A 26,018-nucleotide genomic window follows, 5' to 3' on the forward strand; every position below is an offset into this window, starting at 1 on the left:
ACTCCAAATTAAGAACAAATCTTCCACATATAATCTTGGAATTTCTAGGTGTTAAAGTAAGTGGCTAAATTTTTGACACCAATAGTAAAAATATTTCTACATTCTAAAGTTTCATCTTTAGTTAAATATTTTTGATCTAATAATTCTTTAAGGTCAACATACAATGAGAAAAGTTCACCGTGAAAATTTATACTAATAGTCCCAAAATGTAACAGATTAAGCATGTGTCATAATTATTTAAAAAAAAAACAATGCTCTGTAATCGCTATAAATGAGTGCTATATGCTTTAATGCTTAGGATATCCTACTATACTCATCCATAATGATAATCAAAACTACCACAAAGTAATATGGATTTCTCTCATATGTAAAAAAATAATATATCATTTACCTCAAAAGACTCTAGAAAAGGGACAATTCCTTTGCTCAAATCCTGGGCTCTGTCACTGGACTTATCCTGCATCCAATTCTCTATGATCCCCCTAAATGTAACCCCACATGCATTCACAGCTTCATCTATCGTCTATATGCTGACAACTGCCCAAACTGTATTTCTAACACAAAGCTTGGCCCATTTTAAGACCAGCAATTCCTATATTAAAATTTTAAGTAATTAAATCCGCTTCTTTTTACCTTTTGGGTTTTTTCCCCTGATATTTTGTCATCATCCACCCCATCTTTCAAAACTTATCAACTCTTCCTTTACCTTACCCCAATCACTCAGCCAACAAAAAAAAATCACTCTTATTTCTGTTCCTCTTCTATCCCCATTTGTCCCTCTTCTATCCCTAGGCCAATGCCCTAGATCAAATTCTCCTCTTCCAAGTTTATTCTTCTGCGATAGCTTAGCCCAACCCCCTGATCTGACCAGTTCTCTATGGTGACAGTCTTAAATTCTGTCTGCAAACACATTAGCATTTCAGGGTAAAGACAAAATAAAGACAGGAGACAAAATTTGATAGCCTTGCCAAAAGAAAAGCTCATGAACATAGATACAAAAATCCAAAATAAAATATTACCATAACAAACCCAAAAAACCTATATTAAAAAATATATCATGGCTAAATTGAGTTCACCTCAGGAATACGAGCATGGTTAAACTATTAGAAAGCCCATCAGTGTAATTTAACACATTAACAGATTAAAGGACAAAAGCTCTGTGATTATTGAGGACTATTCTAGAAGATTTCTTTAAAGTCAGAAACAAGACTATTCAACAATGTCCTATAGATCTTAAACAATTCAGTAATTAGACAAAAGAAGCACAGAGTATACAGATCAGAAATAAAATATTACAATTTACTGGCAGCATAAATAACAACACAGAGAACAAGAGAATCCACAAACTATCAATACTATAAGAATTTAGTAAGGCTTCCCAGATATAAGTTAAAGGTATGAGAAAATCAATCCTGCTTTTGCACTTTCCTATTACAATGATTATAAGAATCAGACAGTTTCTGGTTCAAGGAGGATTAGAGAGTTGCAACACCGCATCTCCACCAGAAAGCCCAGCTAAGCTCATGCCTAGACCCAAACAGGTAAGTTCACTAGAGATCAGCCAAGTCTTCCAGACAACCACAATCATGAGCTAAATACTCCTTACTGTTATAATGATAACACTGATAAAAGTAATAAAAATTAAAAATTTCATTCCTATCTACTATACTAATCAATTAGGTTTAGCATTAGCAACAAAATTGTAGATCCAGGAGTAAATCCAATAGAAACAAGTATATGAGACCATTCTGAAAAAAGTTACAAGAATTTACTTAAAGACATAAAATATACCTAAATAAATGGAAATATAAAGCATGTTCTAGATGAGAAGACTCTATTCATAAAGATGACATATCAGTATCTGGTGAAATTTGAATTAAAAATCTCAACAAGGATTTTTGTTAAAATAAAAGGAACAAAGGGCTGAAAACAACAAAATGAAGTTTGACGTTTTACGTAACTAAGGTATATTTCAAATCTGTATGTGGCAGTAGGGGTAGTATCCTATTATGTAAATGGCACTGGGACAACTGGTTACCAAAAAAAATTATTTATTGTTGTTCAGTCACTCAGTCATGTCTGACTTTCTGTGATCCCACAGACTGTTGCAATCAGGCCTTCACTGTCTCCTGGAACAGTGTGGTCAAACTCATGTCCTCTGATTCAGTGATGCCATCCAACCATCTCGTCCTCTGTCATCCCCTTCACCTCCTGCCTTCCATCTTTCCCAGTATCAGGGTCTTTTCTAATGAGTCAGGTCTTCGCACCAGGTGGCCAAAGTATTGGAGCTTCAGCTTCAGCATCAATCCTCCAATGAATATTCAGGGTTGAGTTCCTTTAGGAATGACTGGTTTGATCTCCTTGCAGTCCAATGGACTCTCAAGAGTCTTCTCCAACACCACAGTTCAAAACATCAATTCTTTGGCACTCAGCTTTCTTTATGGTCCAACTCTCACATCACATATATGACTACTGGAAAAACCATAGCTTTGACTATAGAGACCTTTGTCGGCAAAGTAATGTAATTTTGAGCATTACTTTTTGCATGTGAACTGAGTGCAATTGTGCAGTAGTTTGAACATTCTTTGGCACGGCCTTTCTTTGGGACTGGAATGAAAACTAACCTTTTCCAGTCCTGTGGCATTAAGTTACTACAACAAACATAAAATATAAAAATAAACTGCAGGAAGATGAAAGATCAGAAAGTGAAAAATCAAACAGGGTCAGTAAAGGAAAGGAATTTTTTAATATAACAAAGAAAAGAACAAGCCGTAAGGAAAAAAAATGATAAAGTGATTACATGAAAATTTAAATTTCTGTTTCAACAGAAATAAGAAAGTTAAAGACAAGCCATAATTGCCACTGGTAATATAAATTGGCTAAATCTCTATGGAAAGCATTTTGGCAATACCCATCAAAATCTAAAATGCACATATCCTTCTGAAGAAGTAATTTTACTTCTGAGAATTAAACCTAAAGATAGACCAAGGGAATTCCCTGGTGGTCCAGTGGTTAAGAATCTGCCTTACAGTGACACGGGTCAGGGAATTAAGCTACCACATGCCACGGAGCAACTAAGCCATGTGCTGCAAGTAATAAGCCTGTGCACTCTGAAGCCCATGTGCCACTACTACTGAAGCCTCACACTCTGGAGCCTGTTTGTCTCAACTACTGAGCCCATGCATCACAACCTGAGAGTCTATGCACGGCAACAAAAGATCCCGCATGATGCAATGAAGATCCTGCATGCCACAACTAAGACCCAATGCAGTCAAATAAGTAAAGACAGACAGACCCCTCCCTCAAAAAGAAAAGACCCAGAAATGTGTGAAATGACATGTATACAAGGTCAAACAACACCTTTACATAAATTAAGACACAACCATACAATGGAACACCAAAGAAACTTTTTTTCAAATGTACTGGTACGAAACTAGCTCTAAGATATGCTGTTCAGCGAGGGCAGAGAGGGAAAAGCAAAGTATAGAACTATGACACTACAGCCTGCAGAAAGGAGACCAAACACAGTTAGACAAAATGAGGCAACAGAGAAATGTTTAATGAGGGCCTAGAAGGAATGAACAATCAATCAGTGATGAACAACACAATAACTCAAATGAAAAATATATGAGAATGAATCAATAGAAAAATAACTGAGGCAGAAGAATGGATGAGTGAGCTGGAAGAAAGAATGATGGAAATGACTGCCATGGAGTAGAATAAAGAAAAAGAATAAAAATATGAGGACAGTCTCAGAGACCTCTGGGGCAACATTAAATGCCCCAACATTAGAATTATAGAGGTCTCTAATCAGAAGAGAAAGAAAAAGGGTCTGAAAAATATTTGAAGACATTGGAGTCGAAACTTCCTTAACATGGGAAAGGAAACAGTCACCCAAGTCCAGCACAGAGAGTCCCAAACAGGAAAAACCCAAGGAGAAACATGCCAAGACACAAATTAATCAAACTAACAAAACTTAAATACAAGTAAAAATATTAAAGCAACAAAGGAAAAGCAATTAATAACATACAAGGGAATCCCCATAAGGTTAACAGCTGATATTTCAGCAGAAACTCTGCAGGCCAGAAGGAACCAGCACTATATATTTAAAGTGATGAAAGGGAAAAACTTACAACCAAGATTTCTCTACTCAGCAAGGAACTCACTCAGATTTACAGAGAAATCAAAAGCTTTACAGACAAGAAAAGGTAAGAAAACTCATCACCACCAAACTAGCTTTACAACAAATGCTAAAGGAACTTCTCTAGGCAGGAAAAACTAGAGAAGAAAAAGACCTACAAAAACCAACCCCAAACAATTAAGAAAATGTAATAGCAACATGTGCATGCATGCTAAGTCATTTCAGTTGTGTCTGACTCTTTGCGACCCTATGGACTGTAGCCTGCCAGGCTCTCCGTCCATGGGATTCTCCAAACAAGAATACTGGAGTGGGTTGTCGTGCCCTCTTCCAGGGGATCTTCTCCACCCAGGGATTGAACCCTCATCTTTTAAGTCTCCTAAATTGCAAGGCAGGTTCTTTACCACTAGTGCCACCTGGAAACTCCAATACATACTGATAATTATCTTAAAGGTAAATGCTATAATGTTCCAACCGAAAGATACAGATTGGCTGAATGGATACAAAAACAAGACCCATACATATGCTGTCTACAATAGACACATTTCAGATCCAGGGACATATACATTTTCAAAGTGAGAGGATGTAAAATATATTCCATGCAAATGGAAATCAAAAGAAAGCTAGAGCAGCAATACTCATATCAGACAAAATAGACTTTAAACTAAAGACAAGAGACAAGGAAGGACATTATATAATGATCAAGGGACCAATCCAAGAAGATATAACAATTATAAAAATTTATTCACCAAACACAGGAGCACCTCAATACATAAGTGCTAACAGCCATAAAATGAGAAATCAACAGTAACACAATAATAATGGAGGACTTTATAACAGTCCACTTATACCAATGGATAGGCCATCTAGACAGATAACTAATATAGAAACACAAGCCTTAAATGACACATTAGACCAGACAGACTTAATTATTATATACAGGAAATTCCATCCAAAAGCAGCAGAATATATTTTCTTCTCAAGTGCACTCAAAATATTCTCCAGGATAGATCACATCTTGGGTCAGAAATCAAGCCTGGTGAACAAGAAAATTAAAATCATATCAAGTATCTTTTCCAACCACAACACTATGAAGTTAGAATTACCGGAAAAAAAAAAAAACTGTAAAAAAACACAAACACATGGAGCCTAAATAATATGCTGCTAAATAACCAAGAGATCACTGAAGTAATCAAAAGGAAATAAGTATCTAGAAACAAATGATGATGAAAACACAAAAACCCATAGCCTATGGGATGCAGCAACAGCAGTTTTAATAGGAAAAGTTATAGCAATACAATCCTACCTCAAGAAACAAGAAAAATCTCAAATAAACCACCTTACCTTACACCTAAAGCTACTAGAGAAAGAACAACAACAAAGTTAGTAGAAGGCAAGAAATCATGAAGAGCAGAGCAGAAATAAAACAAACGAAGAAAACAAAAACAAAGATCAGTGAAACTAAAAGCCGGTCCTTTGAGAAGATAAACAAAATTGATAAACGTTAGCCAGACTCATCAGAAGACAGAGAATTAAAATTAATAAAATTAGAAATGAAAAAGGACAAGTTACAACTGACACCATAGAAATACAAAGGCTCAAAAAAAAAAAAAAACCCGAAATACAAAGGATCGTAAGAGACTATTAATACAAGCAACTGTATGTCAATAAAATGGACAACCTGGAAGAAATGTACAAATTCTTAGAAAAGCACAACCTTCTGGACTCCCCTCATAGTTCAGTGGTTAAGAATCCATCTGACAATGCAGGGGACATAGGTTCAATAACTCATCCCAGAATATTCCACATGCCAAGGGGCAACAAAGCCCATGTGCCACAACTACTAGAACAGCACTCCAGAGCCCGCAAGCCACAATGACTGAGTTTGTGTGCCTCAACTACTGAAGCCAGCACACCTAGAGGCCTGTGCTCCAGAAAAAAGAAGCCACCATAATGAGAAGCCCACGCACCGCAACTGAAGAGTAGCTCCTGCTTGCCACAACTAGATAAAGTCCACACGCAGCAAAAAGGACCCAGTGCAGCCAAAAAAAGAGTACAACTTTCCAAGACTGAACCAGAAAGAAACAGAAAATATGAACAGACCAATCACAAGTAATGAAACTGAAACTAATTAAAAAGTCTTTCAACAAACAAAATTCCAGGACCAAATGGCTTCACAGGCAAATTCTATTAGGTTGGTACAAAAGTAATTGTGGTTTTGGACTGTGAATTTTAAATCATTATAACTAGGCTCAAACATATCTTTATTAATCAAAATATGAACCCTTACAATCAACACATTTTTGTCAAAGAGAAATAGAATTTTGTTTATTCATGTAGCATAAAAACCTGTGCTTCAGGATTCAACTCTTGGAAAGCATTTTCTGCCTCCTGCTGGTTGTGGAAGCATTTTCCCTGCACAAAAGTTGTCAAGATGCTTCGAGTGATAAGTCAATTGGCGAGAGGTCAGGTGAATACAGCAGATGAGGCCAAACTTGAAAGACCAATTCATTCAACTTTTGAAGTGAAGGTTGTGCAGTGTGTGGTCAGGCACTGTCATGGAGAAAAACTGGACCCACTCTGTTAACCAATGCTGGCTGCATGCATTGCAGTTTTCGATGCATCTGACTGATTTGCTGAGCATACTCTCTCAGCAAATGGATTCAGACAGCTTATCAGATCAGATGGGCAGCAGACCACCAAACAGTGACCATGACCTTTTCTGGGTGCAAGTTTGGCTTTGTGAAGTGCTTTGGCGCTTCTTCTCAGTCCACCACGAGCTGGTCATCACAGGCTGTCATATAAAATCCACTTGTCATCGCACATTACAATCTGATCAAGAAATGGTTCATTGTTGTTGCATAGAATAAGAGAAGATAATAATTCAAAATGGTGTTTTTGATTTCCAGTCAGGTCATGAGGCACCCACTTATCGAGCTTTTTCACCTTTCGATTTGCTTCAAATGCCAAATGACTGCAGAATGGCAGCTGTTGAGTTCTTTGGCCACTTCTCGTATAGTTGTAAAAGGATCAGCTTTGATGACGGGTCTCAATTGGTTGTTGTCAACTTCTGATGGCTGGCCACTGTGCTCCTCATCTTCAAGGCTCCATCTCCTGTACTAAACTTCTAGAGCCATCACTGCAATCATTAGCAGTTCCTGGGCTAAATGTGTTGCTGATGTTGTGAGTTGTCTTGACTGCTTTAGACCCATTTTGAACTCAAATTTAAAAATTGCTCGAATTTGCTTTTTGTCTAATACCATTTTTGTAGTCTAAAATAAATATAAAATAAACAGCAAGTAATAACCAAAACAACATAAAGGGGGGAATATGCTTTTAAAAGATTTATAACACAACCACATTTATTTAACAATGTATTCCAATATCAAATGGCAAAGTTCAAAAATGCAAATCCACAATTACATTATCACCAACCTAATGGCAAACATTTAGAGAAGAGTTAACACCTATCCTTCTCAAACTCTTCCAAAAATCTGCAGAAGAAGGAACAAGCTCACTGTAGAAGGCTATGATCACCCTAATATCAAAACCAGACAAACATATCATACAAAAAGAGAAAACTGCAGGCCAATGTCACTGATGAACATACACATAAAAATCCTCAACAAAATATTACTAATAAACTAAATCCAACAATACATTAAAAGGATCATACACAATTATATGGGATTTATTCCAGGGATGCAAGGATTCTTCAATATATGCAAATCAATCAATGTGATACACTACAATAACAAATTTAAGAAAACAAAAACATATGATTATCTCAATAGATGCAGAGAAAGCTTTTTGTCAAAATTCAACACCCATTTATGACAAAAACTCTTCAGAAAGTGGGCATAAAAGGACCCCACCTTAACAAAATAAAGCCCATATGTGACAAATCCACAGCGAACATCATTCTTGATGAAAAACTGAAAACATCTCCTCTAAGATCAGGAACAAGACAGTGGGGTCCACTTTGCCACTATTATTCAACATAGTTTTGGAAATCTTACCCATGGCAATCATTGAGAAAAAGAAATAAAATGAATCCAGATTAGAAAAGAAGTAAAACTATCACTGTTTGTAGATGACATGATACCATACATAGAAAATCCTAAAACTGCTACCAGAAGATTACTAGAGGTCATCAATGAATTTGGTAAAGTTTCAGGATAAAAACTTAATACACAGAAAGAAGACTTGAAACAATCTCACTTCCCACTACCATAAAAAGAGCAAAATACCTAGGGATATACCTACCTCAGGGGGCAAAAGACTTGAAGGCAGAAAACTGTAAGATATTGATGAAAGAAATCTAAAACAACACAAACAGATTGAGAAATATACCAAGTTCTTGGACTGGAAGAATAAATATTGTGAAAATGACTATATTACTCAAAGCAATCTACAATGTAAATTACCAAAGTCATTTTTCACAGAATTAGAACAAAAAATTTTACAACTAGTATGGAAACACAAGAAACCCCAAACAGTCAAAGCAATCTTGAGAAAGAAAAGCAGAGCTGGAGGAATCAGGCTCCCTGGCTTCAGACTATATTACAAAGCTAGAGTAATCAAGAGACCATGGTACTAGGCACAAAAAAAGAAAATAGATCAATGGAACAGGACAGAAAGCCCAGTGATAAACCCATACACATATGGTCACCTAATCTATGATAAAGGAGGTAAGGATATACAATGGAGAAAAGACAGTCTCTTCAATAAGTGGTGCTGGGGAAACTAGACAGCTACATGTAAAAGAATGAAATTAAAACACTTTTCTAATATCATACACAAAAACAAACTCAAAATGGATTTAAGACTGAAATGTAAGGCCAGATAGTATAAAACTTTTAGAGAAAAACATAGGCAGAACACTCTTTGACATAAATCAGCAAGATCTCTTTTGACCTACCTCCTAGAGTAATGAAATAAAACAAAAACAAGTGCACCCTGATTAAACTTAAAATCTTTTGCACAGCAAAGAAAACCATAAACAAGATGAAAAGACAACCTACAGAATGGGAGAAAATATCTGCAAAGCATTGACAAGGGATTTATCTCCAAAATATACAAACAACTCATGCAGCTCAATATCAAAAAAATAACTAAATCCAAAAATGGGTGGAAGACCTAAATAGACATTTCTCCAAAGAAGACATACAGTCGACCAACAAACACATGAAAAGATGTTCAACATCACTAATATTACAGAAATGCAAATCAAAACTACAATAAGGAATCACCTCACACAGGTCAGAACAGCCATCATCAAAAAATCTACAAACAATAAATGCCAGAGACGATGTGAAGAAAGGGGAATCATTTTACACTGTTGGTGGGAATGTAAATTGATACAGTTACTAAGGAGAACAGTACAGAGGTTCTTTAAAAAACTAAAAACGTAACTACCACATGACCCAGCAATCCCACTCCTGGGGATATAACTATAGAAAAGCGAAAGTGAAAGTCGCTCAATCCTGTCCAACACTTTGTGACCCCATGGTCTGTATAGTCCATGGAATTCTCCAGGCCAAAATGCTGGAGCGGGAAGTTCAAAAAAGATACATGCACACCAATGTTCACTGCACTACTTACAATAGCCAGGATATAGAAGCAACCTAAATGTCTATCAACAGAGGAACAGATAAAGAAGATGTGGTACTCTTCAATGGAATATTACTCAGCCATAATAAAGAATTAAATTGGGTCCTTTGCAGAGATGTGGATTGACCTAAGGGCTTTCCTGATAGCTCAGTTGGTAAAGAATCCACCTGCAATGCAGGAGACCCCGGTTCAATTCCTGGGTTGGGCACATCTGCTGGAGAAGGGATAGGCTACCCACTCCAGTGTTCTTGGGCTTCTCTTGTGGCTCAGCTGGTAAAGAATCCGCCCACAATGTGGGAGAGCTGGGTTCGATCCCTGGGTTGGGAAGATCCCCTGGAGAAGGGAAAGGTTACCCACTCCAGTATTTTGGCCTGGAGAATTCCATGAACTATATAGTCTATGGGGTCCCATGCTGTATAGCCCATGGGAAAGACCTAGAGACTGTCACAAAGAGCAAAGTCAGTCAGAAAGAGAAAAATAAACACCACATATTAATGCACATATGTGGAATCTAGAAAAAAGATGGTCTCACTTGCAAAGCAGAAACAGAGACACAGATATAGAGAACAAATGCATGGATACCAAAGAGGAGGTGGGGTGGGATGAATCAGGAGACTAGGATCGACAATACATACACTGCTATGTATAAAACTGATAGCTAATGAGAATCTACTGTATACCACAGGAGAAAAATAAACAAAGATGATTAACAGAAAAAAATAAATTAGACTTCATTAAAATTTCAAACTTTTGTTTATCAAAAAGCATTATCAAGGTTGTTCTTAAGAAAAACAAGAAACAAAATGAGATGAAATTATCTGCAAATCATGTATCTGACCAGGGTCTAATATCCAGAACATATAAAGAACTCTTACAACTCATCAATAAAAAGGCAAATAGTTTAAAAAGCAATGTACTTGAGTGGACACTTTTCCAAAGAAGATATACCAACTGTCACAGAGGCACATGAAAGGATATTAACAACCAATACTCATTAGGGAAATATAAATCCAAACCATAATGAGATACCAGTTATACTCACTAAGATGACCATTCACTCATTTATACAAATAATTTTATAACAAAAAATGAGTAAATGAGTGAATGAATATATGAATAAAACCTCAGAAAATAAGTATTGATGAGAATGTGGAGAAAATGCAACTCTCACACAGTGCTATTGGAAATGTAAACTGTTACAGTTGCTATGAAAAAGTCTGGCTTGTCCTCAAAAAGTAAACATCAATTTACCATATGACCCAGCAATTCCACTGCTAGGAAAACACCTAAGAGACATACCCATATATCACCCAAAAACTTACACATGAATGTTCACAGCAACACTATTCATAATAGGTAAAAGGCAGAAACAAGCCAAATGTCCATCAACTGATGACTGGATAAATAATATGCGGTATGCATACAATTCAGCCAAAAAAGGAATGATATACTAATATGTGATACAACACGGATGAGTCTTGAAAACATTACATTAAGTAAAAGTCAGTCTTTTACCACATACGATAACATTTACATGAAATGTCTAGAACAGAAAATCCACAAAGAGCAAGTAGGTTGTGGTTGTCTCGGCACTGAGAAAAAGGAGGATCAGGAGTGACTGCTAACAGGCATGGGGTTTCTATTTGGCACAATGAAAATATTCTGGAATAAGATAATGATGATGGCTGTACAACTTTATGAGTATACTAAAAATAATATAATTGTATACTTTAAAATGGTGAGTTTTATCCATTTATCAGATCAGTGGACAGAACTTATAACCCAGATGGAAAAAACTGTATGGAATTAGGTAAAAAAGGGCAGGGAGGGTACAGTGCAAAATAGACTGTCAAAGCGTATTTTTATTTATTTATTTTACATATGTATTTTTAAAAAGAATGAGAAAGGTCAACAAAGTGGTATAAAATTTGCATGTGCCAAATAAATTTTGCAAAGTAATATAATGGTTTTTTTTTTCAGTAACTCTGTAATACACCAGAAATTATATTCTTGGCAACTACATAAAGCCATTTTTAAAAAAATGATGTATGTCAACTGTACATCAACCTAAAAGTATTCAAGGAAGTAAACAGAAGTTTTCAGTTATTTTGGTGGTGCTTCAAAAGTATGAAAACTCTAGAGAAAAACCATACATACACAGGTATGCAAAAAGATATATAAAAAGTGTTCATTGTAGCACTACTGGTAACAGCACAAGATGGTAAACTCTAAATACCCAGCAGCTGAAAAACATGTAAATAAAGGGGAATTCTGTAATCCTAATAGCTATGAAATCAACTAGAACTACTTTTATCAACAGAAACATCTCAAAAGCATAGAAAAACTAGGTTGGGCGGCGAGAATGACTCGTAGAATGAGTACTCGTAGAATGACTACTTTATATTTATAAAGCTTGAAAACATGATTTTATTTTTGGAAACAAGACATTGTGTGTGTGCATGTTTATATATATGTGTATCTGTGCATCTGTAGTGAAAAAGAAACATGCAAGAGAAATAATAAACATCAACTTCACCACACTAGTTACCTCTGGGGAGAGTTAAGGTAAACAGAATTAGGGAGGAGTAATATAGTGACTCTGGTGATATCTATAATATTTTATATCATATAACTTTTATTATTATATAGTAATAATAATATGAAGAAAATTCAGAAGAGCTAGGTTGCAGGCACACAGATGCTCATTTCATTTTTCTTTGTATCTCTTCCATAGGCTGGACCATAAGGAAGGCAGAGAGCCAAAGAACTGATGCCTTCAAACTAGTGCTGGAAAAGACTCCTGCGAGTCCCTTGGACAGCAAGGAGATCAAACCGGTTAACCTCAAGGGAAATCAACCCTGAATACTCACTGGAAGGACTGATGCTGAAGCTGAAGCTCTAGTATTTTGGTCACCTGATGTGAACAGTTAATTCATTGGAAAAGTCCCTGATGTTAGGAAAGATTGAGGGCAGAAGGAGAAGAGGGCATCAGAGGATAAGGTGGCTATGGCGTCACTTATGCAATAGACATGTACTTGGACAAACTTTGGGAGATGATAAGGGACAGGGAGGCCGGGCATGCTGCAGTCCATGGGGTTGCAAAGTCAGACACAACCAGGCGACTGAACAAGAGACACATAAAACACGATGCTGTGGCCAGTGCAGCAGGGAGGGACTGAAAGTGGTCAACACCGTTTGGGAAAAAGAAACTAGAGACAGAATTAAAGTTTTAAAGATAGGACCGGGGGACTCAAGACCTCTTGGATGAAGGGCCCTGTTCCTCAGAGCCACATCACCTTTATTTACTGTCTTGGCAAGCAAAAAGTACCTGTTGTACTACGATGAAGCCAGCCTCCTGTGCCCCGGTCACATCTCCCATTTTATTGATTAAACTATCTTTGTTATTCTCTTGTACAAAGGCTATCAAATAGCTGGGGGTCACAGACTCTCATAGGCCTTGGGAAAACATCTTAGTGTGTGCACAAGCAGCATTCTGAACTTGCGCTGACCCAGCATTCCAAGGTCCACACTATGTTCTTCCTTAGCTTAGCAGGGTATGACGACCCCAACTAATCAACTCAATGGACTTTTATTGGGGTTATGCAGTATTGCTAGATTTTGCTTTTATTCTTTCCCCTCTGTGATTTTCTCACAGCTTAGCCAGAGCAACAGGCAGCTGACTACTAACCTCTGCCATGTGATGTTTAAACATGTGTTAGGGAAGGGTATGAAATGATCTAATTCTGCAAATTTGCCTCAAGATAATGTTGCTAAACCTTCTGATCAAAATCCTTGTGAAACTGCAAGATGTCTCCAATATTTGAAAAACCAATGTGAAAGGGGAAAATTAAGCGACAATTACCACCAGTTTGGCCTTTCCATTAAATTTGGAAAAACCATCCACACAGGAAGTACGCTATTTGTAAAGGAATGCTTACAAACAGCTAAAAACCACTATCATTTTATCATTTAGAAATAATACCAAAAAAATTTCTAAAAATAATTTTAAAGCACAAGTGCATGAATAACAAACATAAGGACAGGAAAGTTGTGTATTCCTGAAGCATAAAGCAGAGCCAAATACACTATCTATTTTAATATGCATCTGATCCCCAAATTAAATGTCACTTTACATTCATCTATAAATAATGTTTTTCCTTACTCAATTAACTAAAAATACATTAAACAACATGTACCCACATGTTAAAGAGGGGAAAGTCAAATTTTTCTTTTTATATTGTGAATATCATTACAAGCTATGTTCAAAATGCATGTTATAACCTTTAATAGGAAATTACTTTTAACTCCATTTAAAATCATCTTGTCAAAAACAGGATACATTTTTTCATGTGTAACTAAGATAGTCTACAAGATTATACATTTTTGTGAAAGGATCTGTGAATCAGAAACTATAGGAAACACCGGTCCAGAGACTACTTTTGCATCCTTTAACAGTACCTGACACAATCTCAGCCTCTAATACTTACAGACTTATTAGTAAACATATTAGAAAATTCTTAATTAGAACGCAAAAAGGACCAAGAGGAATTAACTGGAAAATTCATTCAACTTAATAACTGTACACTATTAATGTCAAATTCTAAAAAATAAAGATGCAATTCAGCCATAACTAAAATTAACTTCTATAAGACAAAAAGAATAAACATGTAAGTATATAACCTGTAAAACATGTAAAAATGTAAATGTAAATACAGTCCATGGGGTCACAAGAGTCAGACACGACTTAGTGACTAAACCACCAAACCACCACCAAAACGTACTTAAAAAAAAAATAATAAGGAATAAAAACCAAAAGGATAAAATCAAACCAGAGACTCACATGTTTAAAAAAAGGCAGTTTAACTATATGACACTAATAAAATGAGGGAAAAGAAAAAAGCAAGACAAATAAAAGAAAGTCACTCTGAGGGGGATAAATTGGAAAAGGTCAGGCTAATAACAAAGGACCAGTCTAAAAGTACAGGGAGAAAAGGAAAAAATAGAAGGAAAAAAAGGATTAGATTAGTATACAGTATATGAATAAGTCACTTATACCAAAATATATCTGGGAAATCACAGAAATTGGTAAAGAATATAAATGAGAAACTAATTTAATGAATTTCTAGATACAATTATTTTGTAAAGTACAACCACAATTTCATTTTAGTTTTAGAAACAAGATTGTGTTTAAAGAGAAAACTCAATGATTTCTGTTCAACCATGGTACAAATTTATTAAATAAGTTAGTCATAATTAGTAAAAGCTATTTGATCATAAACATAGTCTGCTTTTTTCCTGTATATTTATCTGTCTTCCATACTGTAGTAAATGCATTTGCTTATCTTAGGAACTTTTCACAGAGGTAAAGTTTAAATGTCAGATACTTGCTTTCAAACATGTCATAATTTGTGTGTGTGCTCAGTCACTAAGTTGTTTCCAGCTCTTTTCGACCCCCTGGACTGCAGCCCACCAGGCTCCTCTGTCCATGAGATTTTCCAGGCAAGAGCACTAGAGTAGGTTGCCACTTCCTCCTCCAGGGGATCTTCCGAACCTAGGGATCAAGCCTGCATCTTCTGTATCTTCTGCATTGGCAGGTGGATTCTTTACCACTGAGCCACCTGGAAAGCTCCTGTCGTAACTCAGGCAATTATATTAACACATTCTTGCTAAATTTTTCATTTTACTCAATGAACATATTTTTACCTATTCATCTAAAAAAAACTCTTCCAGGAATTAGACAAAAATTTTAAAGGTCTATCATTTCAGTATTTTACATAAAGTTTTCACCCAAAATAAAAACTTCACATAACATAAGCACATATTTTGTTGCCTCCTCCCATAATCCTATCTATTTTCCCTGTCACAAAATCAAGACATCAATAACTGCCGTTCAATGACTTGGCTCTACTACACTTAACCACAGGGCAGTTCTAACTGCAGTAACGTCAACGTTCCACATAGCAGGCCACTCACCGAATACATTTCTGATGAAAACTGGGAACCAGCATCTCATTACACGATACAATATTTCCCAGACCATTCTCAACTTTCATCATCAACACTTACTGAGTATTCACCAAATAGCAGGTTCTACAAATATGCAGGGGCATTGCTGTCCTCACCTGCCCGCTACGGGACCCATTTTCTAGTAACATTATGTGTGTTTTCTTTTCTCCTTTCCCTTCTCAGTTCATACCATCTAATGGAGTTGGACCTCAACCCCCATCTCCAAGAGGTACTCAACTCAGGTCTGATTGGTCAGAACATTCCCAGGACCTGAGCCACAGTGACTGCTTCAGTAAAGGACAAGTGAGACTCTCACCCCTCCTTATCTGTTACTCACTCCTAAAGAAGAGCTACTCTTTTCTAGTTTGATTTAGCTTTTGGAGACATCACATGAAGAAAGCCTGCCTGCAAGTGAGGCCAGTAAAGAGGCAAGGAGAGAGAGACTGGTTGCCTGGATTTAGCCACATATGAAGCCAACAATATTCCCTGGACTTTTCTGTCATAGAAACCAATAAATCTCTCCTATCTTTTTCTCTCAAGTTTGCCTGAGTTGGACATCTGTCAAAAATAGATTTCTGACAGAAAGTGTATCCAATACAATTCACAAATAGAGTGACAATTAACGAGCCTTTGAATGTGAAACTAGATTTTTTTTTAAAAAGCTGAAGTATAGGACAGTGAGAACAGCCTGATCCCGAGCTGGAAGTTGGCAATCCCAGTTATGCAGAATCAAAGAAACAAGTTAAAAACACTGCCTGTGGTAACTTAGGGTTTGCATCATGTGCCCAACATGACTGGAACATTGGGAGACTCAGCATTACAAAGTCAGTAATTGAGACCATATTATCAAGTTCAAGAGGATAAGGCCCAGGTTGGCAACCCACTCCAGTACTCTTGCCTGGAAAATCCCATGGACAGAGGAGCCTGGTAGGCTGCAGTCCATGGAGTCGCTAAGAGTTGGACACAACTGAGCAACTTCACTTTCACTTTTCACTTTCATACATTGGAGAAGGAAATGGCAACCCACTCCAGTGTTCTTGCCTGGAGAATCCCAGGGACAGGGGAGCCTGGTGGGCTGCCGTCTGTGGGGTCGTACAGAGTCAGACACGACTGAAGCGACTTGCAGCAGCAGCAGCAGCAGCAGCAGCAGCAGCAGCAGCAGCAGCAGCAGCAGCAGCAGCAGCAGCAGCAGCAGCAGCAGCAGCAGCAGCAGCAGCAGCAGCAGCAGCAGCGGTGAAACAGATGAAGGAAATTTAAAGTTACAAACACCTAATTATAAAATAAATAAGCCACAGGTATGCAATTTATGGGGCTTCCCAGGTGTTTCAGTGATAAAGAATCCAACTACCAATGCAGGAAGATGCGGGAGATATGGGTTTGATCCTTGAGTTGGGAAGATTCCCTAGAGGAGGAAAAGGCAACCCACTCCGGTATTCCTTCTTGGAAAACTCCAAGGACAGACAAGACTGGTGGGCTGCAATCCATGGGGTCTCAAAGAGTTAGACACGCTAAGCAACGGAGCAAACATGCATATAATAAACAGCATAAGGCATATGGTCAATAATACTGTAGTAATTTTGTATGGGAACAGTTACTAGACCTATCATAGTGATCATGATACTAACATAACATTGTATATAAACTATACTTCAATTAAGAAACAAAAACAGGGAATATCATGGTGGTCCAGCGGTTAGGACTCCTCACTTTCACTGCCAATAGTAAGGATTTGATCCCTGATCAGGGAATTAAGATACTGCAAGGTGCACAACACAGCTTGGAATAGAATGGAGTATACAAAACAAGAGGATAAAGCCCAAACTCCTTTGTGTGGAATATAAAGACTTCAACGAGGACTTCCCTGGTGGTTCAGTGGTTAAGAATCTGCCTGCCCATATGAAAGACACACAGGGTCAGCCTCTGGTCCAGGAACTAAGATCCCACATGCCACAGGGCAACAAAGTCCGTGAGCCACAACTATTGAACCTGCATTCCAGAGCTCAAATGCCACAACTCCTGAGCCCACGTGCTGCAACTACTGAAGCCCATGAACTCTAGAACCGCAACAAGAGAAACCATCACAATGAGAAGCTTGTGCACCGCAATCACAAAGTAGCCCCTGCTCACAACTGGAGAAAACCCACAGGCAGCAACAAAGAACCCATGCACCACAATGAAGACCCAGCACAGTCAAAAATAAACAATTAATTTTAAAAAATACTGTAATGATCTGGCTTTTGTCCCTCTGTATATTAGGGGTTGTTCTATATTGTAAGGGATAGGAAGTCTAAATCTGACTTAAGAAAAATGTTACCTGTAGAACCTCATAAAACCACAAAGTGTAGCTTCAGTCAAGGACTTATCCAGAGATTCAGAATATCATTAGGTCTCCAGCTCCACTGTTCTACTATCTCCTCTCCTTTAGGAATTGCACTGACCTCAAGTGGGCTCCAATCACAACAGCAATGCTAGCTATAATAGTTCTAGGCCCTACATCCTCACCACACAAACAGAAGACAGCAACACATCTCCTTCATAAATGCCCACAGAAGAGAGGTCTCCAGCAAAAGTCCTGAGATTCACTCTGCCTGAGTCACCTTAGGTCACATGCCTACTTCAAAACAATCACCAAAGTCAGAGAGTGGCATGCTCTGATGGCTTAGCCTAGGTCAAGGATGCACCTTGAAGCTGGAGGTGACTGAGAAGGGAAAACCAATTACACTTTTCAGTCTCACACCCTTCCATTGTATCTCTTACAAGTTATGCTCCAGTGACACCCATTTACGTTGAGTTCTCTAAGTGTTGTGAGTTGAACGATGCCACTGCAAAGGATATGTTGAAGTCCTAACCACACCATACCTGTGAAGGTGACCTTATCTGGAAACAGGGCCTTTGCAGATTTACTTAAGAGAATGTCATATTCACACATCTAATATGACTGGTGTCCTTACAAGAAGAGAAGAGACCTACAGGGAGAGTGCCATGTGAGAAGGAAGAGATGGAAGCAGAAACTGAAGAGACTCATCTACAAGCCAAGGAATGCCAAGCATTGCTGGCAATTTCAGAAGCTAAGAGAAAAGCATGGAACAAATTCTCCCTTGGAACCGTAAGAGACAGCATCACCCTGTCAACACCTGATTTCAGGCTTCTGAACTCCAGAACTGGGAGAGATTAAATTTCTGGTGTTTTAAGTCACCCAATTTATAGTACTTTGTACCACAACCTTAGAAAACTAACACAACAAGTAAGAATAGTCCATGATTCTCTGACTTTGCACAAACTCTTTGCTCCTTCTGGAGTGTCCTCCCCTAGACTGTCTATTTACACTAAACTTCTCAGATCTGCCCAAATGTTCTCTTCTCTGTGGCACTTTCCACCAGAACCCACAGCACAGTTAGTCTCTCCACCACACAATAGTCCAGTACCACATATTGCCCACATTTATATTATTAAATTGTAATAGCCTGTGCACATAGCTAACAATATCAACCCTTTAGAATTATGAGCTCTTCAAGGGGAAAGCAAGACTTAATTCTAACCCACCTTCACAGCCTCAAGTCAGGGCACAGTATCTAACATATAGTAATCAATCAGAAGCTACTTATGAATTGAATAGGCCGATGGCTCATCTCAAAAGATAACAAGCATGATTTCAGAGAGTTGGCTATTCTAGATTATAGAAAACTGAAGATGGGCCTTGAGGTAGAATCTAGATAAAAAAGAAGAAAAGAAAGAATGTGGGGATAGGATGAAGGGGGGTGATGAATTTAGCAAATATGCAGAAAAACTATTACAAAGTAGAAAGGTTGGGTTAGGGAAAAGGGGTTATATGTAAAGCATTTTAGGGCCTTCTGCTGAGGGTCATTTTACAGATAACGCAGTTTAAAAAAAAAAAAGAAGAACATTTCTGACCAAGACAGCAACGTAAGTTCTCAGGGGATTATATGACACAGGGTAGAATGGATTCCAGAGGTGCAAGAAATGAACAGAGGCAGATCAGCAATGAGGCGAAGGGCCAGGTGCACTAGGGTGGAGCGGAAAGAACAGAAAGGAACACATTTCTAAGACTTTAAAGAAGAAAGAAAAACAGAAAGAGCAAAAGACTACTCCTAAGTTTTGATCTTTGGTTATCGAAACTAGGATTTGCTACTGAAATAAGAAGTACAAAGGAAAACACTTTTTAAAAAAAAACTTTTTTCTTTTTTTAACGATAACAAGTTTGGTCTTCAATATGGCTCAATATGAGATAACAACACAACATCCCAATGAAGATGCCCAGCAAACACTGGAAGACAAGACAATGAAATTTAGGGAAAAAAAAACAAAAGGACAGAAAGACAAACATGGCAGTCATTCAGGTACATTTCTGAAAGTCATAATACATATGACTTGAAATACATATACACAGCAGAATTTCATTCCTTCACTCAATAGTTACTGAGCACTATGTCTCAGGTACTGCTCTAGGCTCTGGGAATATAACCGTGAGGAAAAGACAGAAAAATCCCTGCCCTCATGGGCTTATATTCTACTGCGAAAATTCATAAACATATGCTTAGGGCTTCAGATTACTTCCTCTTAGTAATTACCATAAACAAGGTAAGTATTTACTTTACCTTTTTTACCATATTTTATTTTCCAGAATTTTCACTTCACTAGTTACAAAAGTATATGCATATCCTCAGACCAGTAGCCAGACAGATTCAATGAATTTAATTTTTCTTGTATGCTAGCTTTCCTGTTGTAACAAACCTATTTTCCCTCTTTTGTTTCTCAAAGTGCTAGAGAAGGAAACAGCAACCTACTCCAGTATTCTTGCCTGGAGAATCCCATAGACAGAGGAGCCTGGAAGGCTATATAGTCCATGGGGTCACAAGAGTTGGACGCAACTTAGCGACTAAACCACCACATAAGGTTCTCAGTAGGTTATTGTATTCCACCTGCCCAAAAGTTGTATAGCATGAACTTAAATGAATTAAACGCATATTAACTTCATAAATGAGCTTAACATCTTTTTTTTTTAAGCTTAACATCTTTACTTTCTAACTTAATGGGATATATTTATCCTCTAAAGAAAAACTTTGATAGTGATATTACAAGTAGAAAAACATGATTACTGAATCACACAAAAATGAATGGAAGTGGCACTGCTCTGGAAATCATCCACAAAAGATTTCATAGTTATTTTTATTAAACTGACATTATTAACCTTATCCTCTGTAATTAATCATTTCTACAGTATCTTACATTTGGAAAAAAAATGAACTTTCTAATTACAACCACACAATAATCCAAATTTTAAACAACATCCTCAGTTATCCTGAAGATTAAAAGGTACAATATACATGAAAATGTTTGGCCAGGTCTCTGGCATGCAGTATGGACTCAGTGATAACTTTAGGGAATCTAATCCTATTATTACCTATGTTCCTTTCAATTAATGAAAAAAAATCTTACTACCGCAATTGTAACACAGGATTTACGGAACTTAAAGGCTTAAAAAACCCACCAACTTGATGCTGACCCAAACCAGAAAGGTAGTCATTCTAATGTCTCTTAGGTTAATAACAAAGAAGTCTGTAAGTTAAATCAAGATACAAACTAATTTATAATCAAAACCAACATTTCACTCTTCCCCTAAAAAATCGTACAACTAAAAATTTAATGGAAGGTTTTTTTAAAGACTATAGACATAAGTTTCTCTTACTTTCATTTTTTAAAATGCAAATTTCAGAAGCCCACAAAATACAATGAAATTATCAGAATGAAGGTCTTAACTGTTTGCCCAGAAAAGAGCACTGACACTAGCTGGAACTGGCTCAAATGGAGCATCCTCAACAACCTGGGAAGCCCCTTCACTCTCACATGACACCATCTGAGACAACGTGCATCAAGACTGCCTGTTCCCCCTGGAAAGTGGTTCTATTCCAATCCTCTGGACAGTCCTCATGCACACTTGGACCTGCTCTCTCTATATGTAGATGACGCTAACACTTACACCTGTCCCACAGGTGGAAATCCTGAAAGTACTCCCTCCTCAGTGTGTGCAAAATTAAACATCTCAAATCTGCTCCTCCTGTGTCTCTGTGTCTGTTAATGATACCACCATCCCCTCAATCACCTAAGATAGGGTCTAGTTTTCATTCCCTCACCATTCCCCTCTCTTCCCAAGAGCAAGCCAGTTTCAAAGAAAGATCAGTCATTCACCTCTATAATACCACCTAGCACCTATCCCTTCCTCCATTCCTACAGTTTATCTTATGTTTTCATTACTCCTGACCTGACCCACACCAAGGTTCCAATCTAGCTGCCCATCATCTCTCATGTTTAAAATGAGTCCACCTTCTCTGAACATTATAGACAGACTGATCTAGCAACATATGTCCTTCCCCACCCTGTGGGACCCCACTGCCTACTAAGGCATCCTAAATTTTCAGAACTTGAAAAATTCCCTTCTGGCCCATTATCCATTCACTTGGACGTGCTCAAATTCAAAATGCTTTGGTCCCATCTTCAAAGGCCATTCCTGCTCTGGCTCCAATCTGTAATGACTGTAATGTCATGAAAACAAGATGAACAATGCTATTTTACTGCTCACAGGCTAAAGGTCAAAACTTTCAACCCAACCGACAGGGCTCCACGTGGCCTGGTTCCTGCTTATCCCTTCAGTCTTGCCATGCTTCCCTTTGCTCTCTCTGCTCCAGCCACTTGGCTTTCTATCCATCCTGAAATGATCCCTCTTATCTCCAAGCCTCTGTACACACCGGCTCTTTAGCAGACCACCTCCCATGTAGGTAGTGGGATTTCACCCTTCAGATAGCAACTCAAAAGCCACTTATTCAAACACTAACCTTACTTTTCCAAACTAAATCAAGTCCTCCATTTGCTCCCTTCTCTTCACTTTCATAGCATTAACAAAAATGATAAGAAATTGATTACTACTTGCAAACTAGAATGTAAGCTATAGAGCTGGACAGTGTCTGTCTTGTTAACCACTGTAATTTCATAACATAATCCAGAGTTGCCCTCAACAAGTTGTTGTAGATTAATGTAGTTCATGAGCCAGAATTATATTACCCAGAACCCTAAGTAAGGGTACAAGGCTGGCCATACTGTACAAATCTATTTTGAAATCACTTGCTTTCTCCATAAACAACAAAAAACTCATTTGCTCAATGTTCTCCAAGTTCCCTTGAAGATATGACATTACATGAGCCTATAATTCTACTGTTCCAAACTTCTCTCTCACATTTCTCCTCTATATACCCTGCCACTAGAATATTTCACTTCTGGTCTCCACAATTTTGTTTGCATCCTTCGTTCCATCTGGAATTTTTTTTTTCCAGCTCCACATTTCCAAATCCTACTTATCCTCAAAAGTTCAAAATCAGTGTCATCTCCTCCTCAAAATATCCCTGCATTCCCTCAGCTAATCACACTTTCTCCACTCCTTTGCTTCATTCAGGTTTCAGACCAAATGTCACTTCAAATGAGTGTCTTCTCCTAAAGTTACCAACTGGTTATAATTCTCTACACTGTCTTATTTTCTTGACAGCACTTACCATAAAATTATGTTATTTTATTTCGTCTGTTTACTTAACTGTCTCTCTCCCTTCTAGAATGTGAGATCTATGAGAGTAGGGACCCTGTCTGTCTTGTTCTCCCTATTTACCCTCTCTTCCACATTTGACATCAAAAATGTTCAGCAAATATCGGCCAAAGGTATGTAGCCCTTATGATTAGGGTTATCTATGCAACAGATTTTTCTCTAGCTATATTCCAAACTCCTTGTGGACCAGACCAAAGTCTGGCTAATCTATTTGTATTATCCAGCAATCCTTGCACAACGAAAGCAAATAATAGTTACTACTAATTAATGAATGATCTCTCCAAGAGGTACTGCCCTGAACCAGGCCAACTCAGAACTCCACATTCTCTAGAAACCAGGGCAAATAGGAACCTCCTTCGACGCCCTCTCCACGACAGACCTTGTTCCAATCGGCCTCCAGTGAGCGTCCAAAAGCTAGTTTCTTTACTTCCTTTAGCCAGTAACCACTGGTTCTTCTATCTCTAATATCTCACAGTCCAACCCATTTCCCTTCTATCTCCAGATGACAAATCTCTCCAAGGGCCCTGTGTCTTCAGAGTACCCCACCATCTCCAGTAAGTCCGGGAACTCATCAGACCCTGGAGAACGAGGGGATGTTCAAAAGAAGTGTTAAGGTAGGCTGGCTCTCTCACCTTTTCTTTTACCTCGTTTTTTCCGAAAGAGGCCCAGTTTCATAGATTGGCTTTGATACTCTTTGGAATCGTAAGCTTTCGTCCCACGTAGCTTTCGTCCCTTTGGGGTGCCCCCACCCTTGCCTAGCACCTTTTCAACTTCTAGTACCGAAGACCCCAGGCCAGAGACGAAGATCTTCCCGGAAGCAAGTGGTCCTGAAACACGATGGGGCAGCCCTCCTCTCCCCACTTTCTGTGGGGCATCCGCCTCCAGCCTGGGGCCGTCTTGAGCGACCCTTAGCCTCGACCTCCGATACTACCTCCCACTCACCTGAAGCGGCCCCCGCAGTGCTGGCATTGCTCGCCCACCCAGCCGGCGGGGCAGACACACTGGCCGGTGCCAGGGTTGCAGCGGCCGCCGTTGACACAGGGCCGGTCACATTCCTTGGCCTCGGCTGCGGCTGAGCCCGACACCACCGCCGCTGCCGCCGCGGCCTCAGCCGCCCAGGGAAGTAGCAGCAGCGGCGGGAGCAGCAACAGCAGCAGGCGCCGCCGCCGCCGTGGGAGGCGCAGCCCGGTCCGCAGCCCCGGCCTTCCAGCTCTAGTCGCGTCCCAGTCCCGACACCGCCTGCCGTTCCTGCTCGTGGGCGCTGGTGTCACCACGGTCCTCCTCACCCTCGCCTCAGTCGCCGCCGCCACCATCTTCCCCGGGCTGAGACGGTATCCCGTGAACACATATACCTACACACACACACGCACACGCACACCGCACGGCCGGCTCAGCTTCGCCTGGCCGTGCGGGGCGGGACTGTGCCGACGGTGGCTCGGGCGGTCAATCCTGGGGGCGGGGCCAGAGCTGCGCGGGAGGCGGGGCCGGCGCGTGCGTGCGCGTGTGGGCGGGGCGAGCGGACTAGCGTCATCAGGAACGCGCTTCGCTGAAGGCGGTTCTGTAACGCAATGTGTGGGGTTTAAGCAGTTCTCCCCGCCTCCCTCGACCTTGGTGTCCCGGAGCTCTCGCGCTTTAGTTCTATTCATTCGCTTAGCACGGCCGCGCCTGGGTAGCAGTCATGAAGCACCCTCTTCCCGTTGGTTGCTCGGAGCCAGTCGCTTCTTAAGCCAAGCCGGCCGAGTTGAGCGCTGCTGTCCAGGGACCCTGGCTCCAATCATCACTCTACCCCAAGTTTCGCTGCGGGGCAGAAGGGGCCTAGGAGTCTGAGTCATGAAATGGTGCTAGCTGCGGTACTGTAGGAGTGCTGCGAGCCTCTGCTCTGACCTTTGTAATACAGTGTTAACGAAGCAACATGTCTTGAGAACCTATGGTCAGTGAATGCCTAGAACTGAAGACACACAGCAAGGCTTTCCTTGATACAGCCTGATTCAGTAGCAAACCAGACCCCGCACCTGTAATTCGGTAGAGGAAGTTTGGGGTTACCTTGTTCCCCACTGTTTGCCCTCCAATCTAAGGGGTAGCATAAAATTAGGAACTGGAGCCTCCCCCTTTCTGCCTCCCGGCCCGCTTTAAACACACAGGTCTGCTCCTAGAGCACTTCTTGTCAGGTAGTATGTTACTTTGGTAATCCGCAATGAAACATGCCTGCTGGCAGTATAACCTTGTGTGGTCCCCAACCCTGGAATCTGGACGGACCTGTGACTGGATTTAACCAAGAAGAAAGTGGAGGAAGTGATGATGGGCACGTTCCAGGTCTGAGCCTTAAGAACAACACAGCAATCCTGATGTTGAGCTCTTGAAGTCCTGAGCTGCAGCTTCTTTTCCACTGTGCCACAAAGAGAGCATTTGGAAGAAAAGTAGGAGCCCGATTAACACCAAGGACTGAGATCCCAGACACAAAAATCTGGTAAATCCATCCCAGCTGCGGGACCAAGTCAGTGAAGAAAGAAGCCCTTGTTCCAGCCACCTGGGCACTTCCACGTTACCTAGAACAGAGGCAAGTCTTTCCTACTTTGCCTTATCCAAAATCCTGAGAAATTATACACTGGCTTCTGTTTTAAGCCTCCAAGTTTTAGAGAAATTTGTTACTCA

General features: G+C 39.3%; 1 protein-coding gene across 3 annotated transcripts in view; it reads right to left on the reverse strand.

Annotated features, from left to right (window-relative positions):
* The window catches only part of ATRN (attractin), a 184,987-nt gene extending 160,158 nt beyond the window's left edge, over nt 1-24,829 (reverse strand). For all 3 annotated transcript variants that reach the window (XR_011248200.1, XM_069548083.1, XM_069548084.1), the window contains exon 1: nt 24,309-24,829. Coding sequence is in view for 2 of the 3 variants with exons in the window: in XM_069548083.1 (XP_069404184.1) it covers nt 24,309-24,679 (371 nt within the window). In the remaining variant the exon portion in view is untranslated. The remainder of the gene's footprint in view (nt 1-24,308) is intronic.
* Nucleotides 24,830-26,018: the final 1,189 nt, after the last annotated feature.

This window comes from Ovis canadensis, chromosome 13 (assembly GCF_042477335.2).
Source record: "Ovis canadensis isolate MfBH-ARS-UI-01 breed Bighorn chromosome 13, ARS-UI_OviCan_v2, whole genome shotgun sequence".
In the NCBI taxonomy this organism is placed as follows: Eukaryota; Metazoa; Chordata; class Mammalia; order Artiodactyla; family Bovidae; genus Ovis; species Ovis canadensis.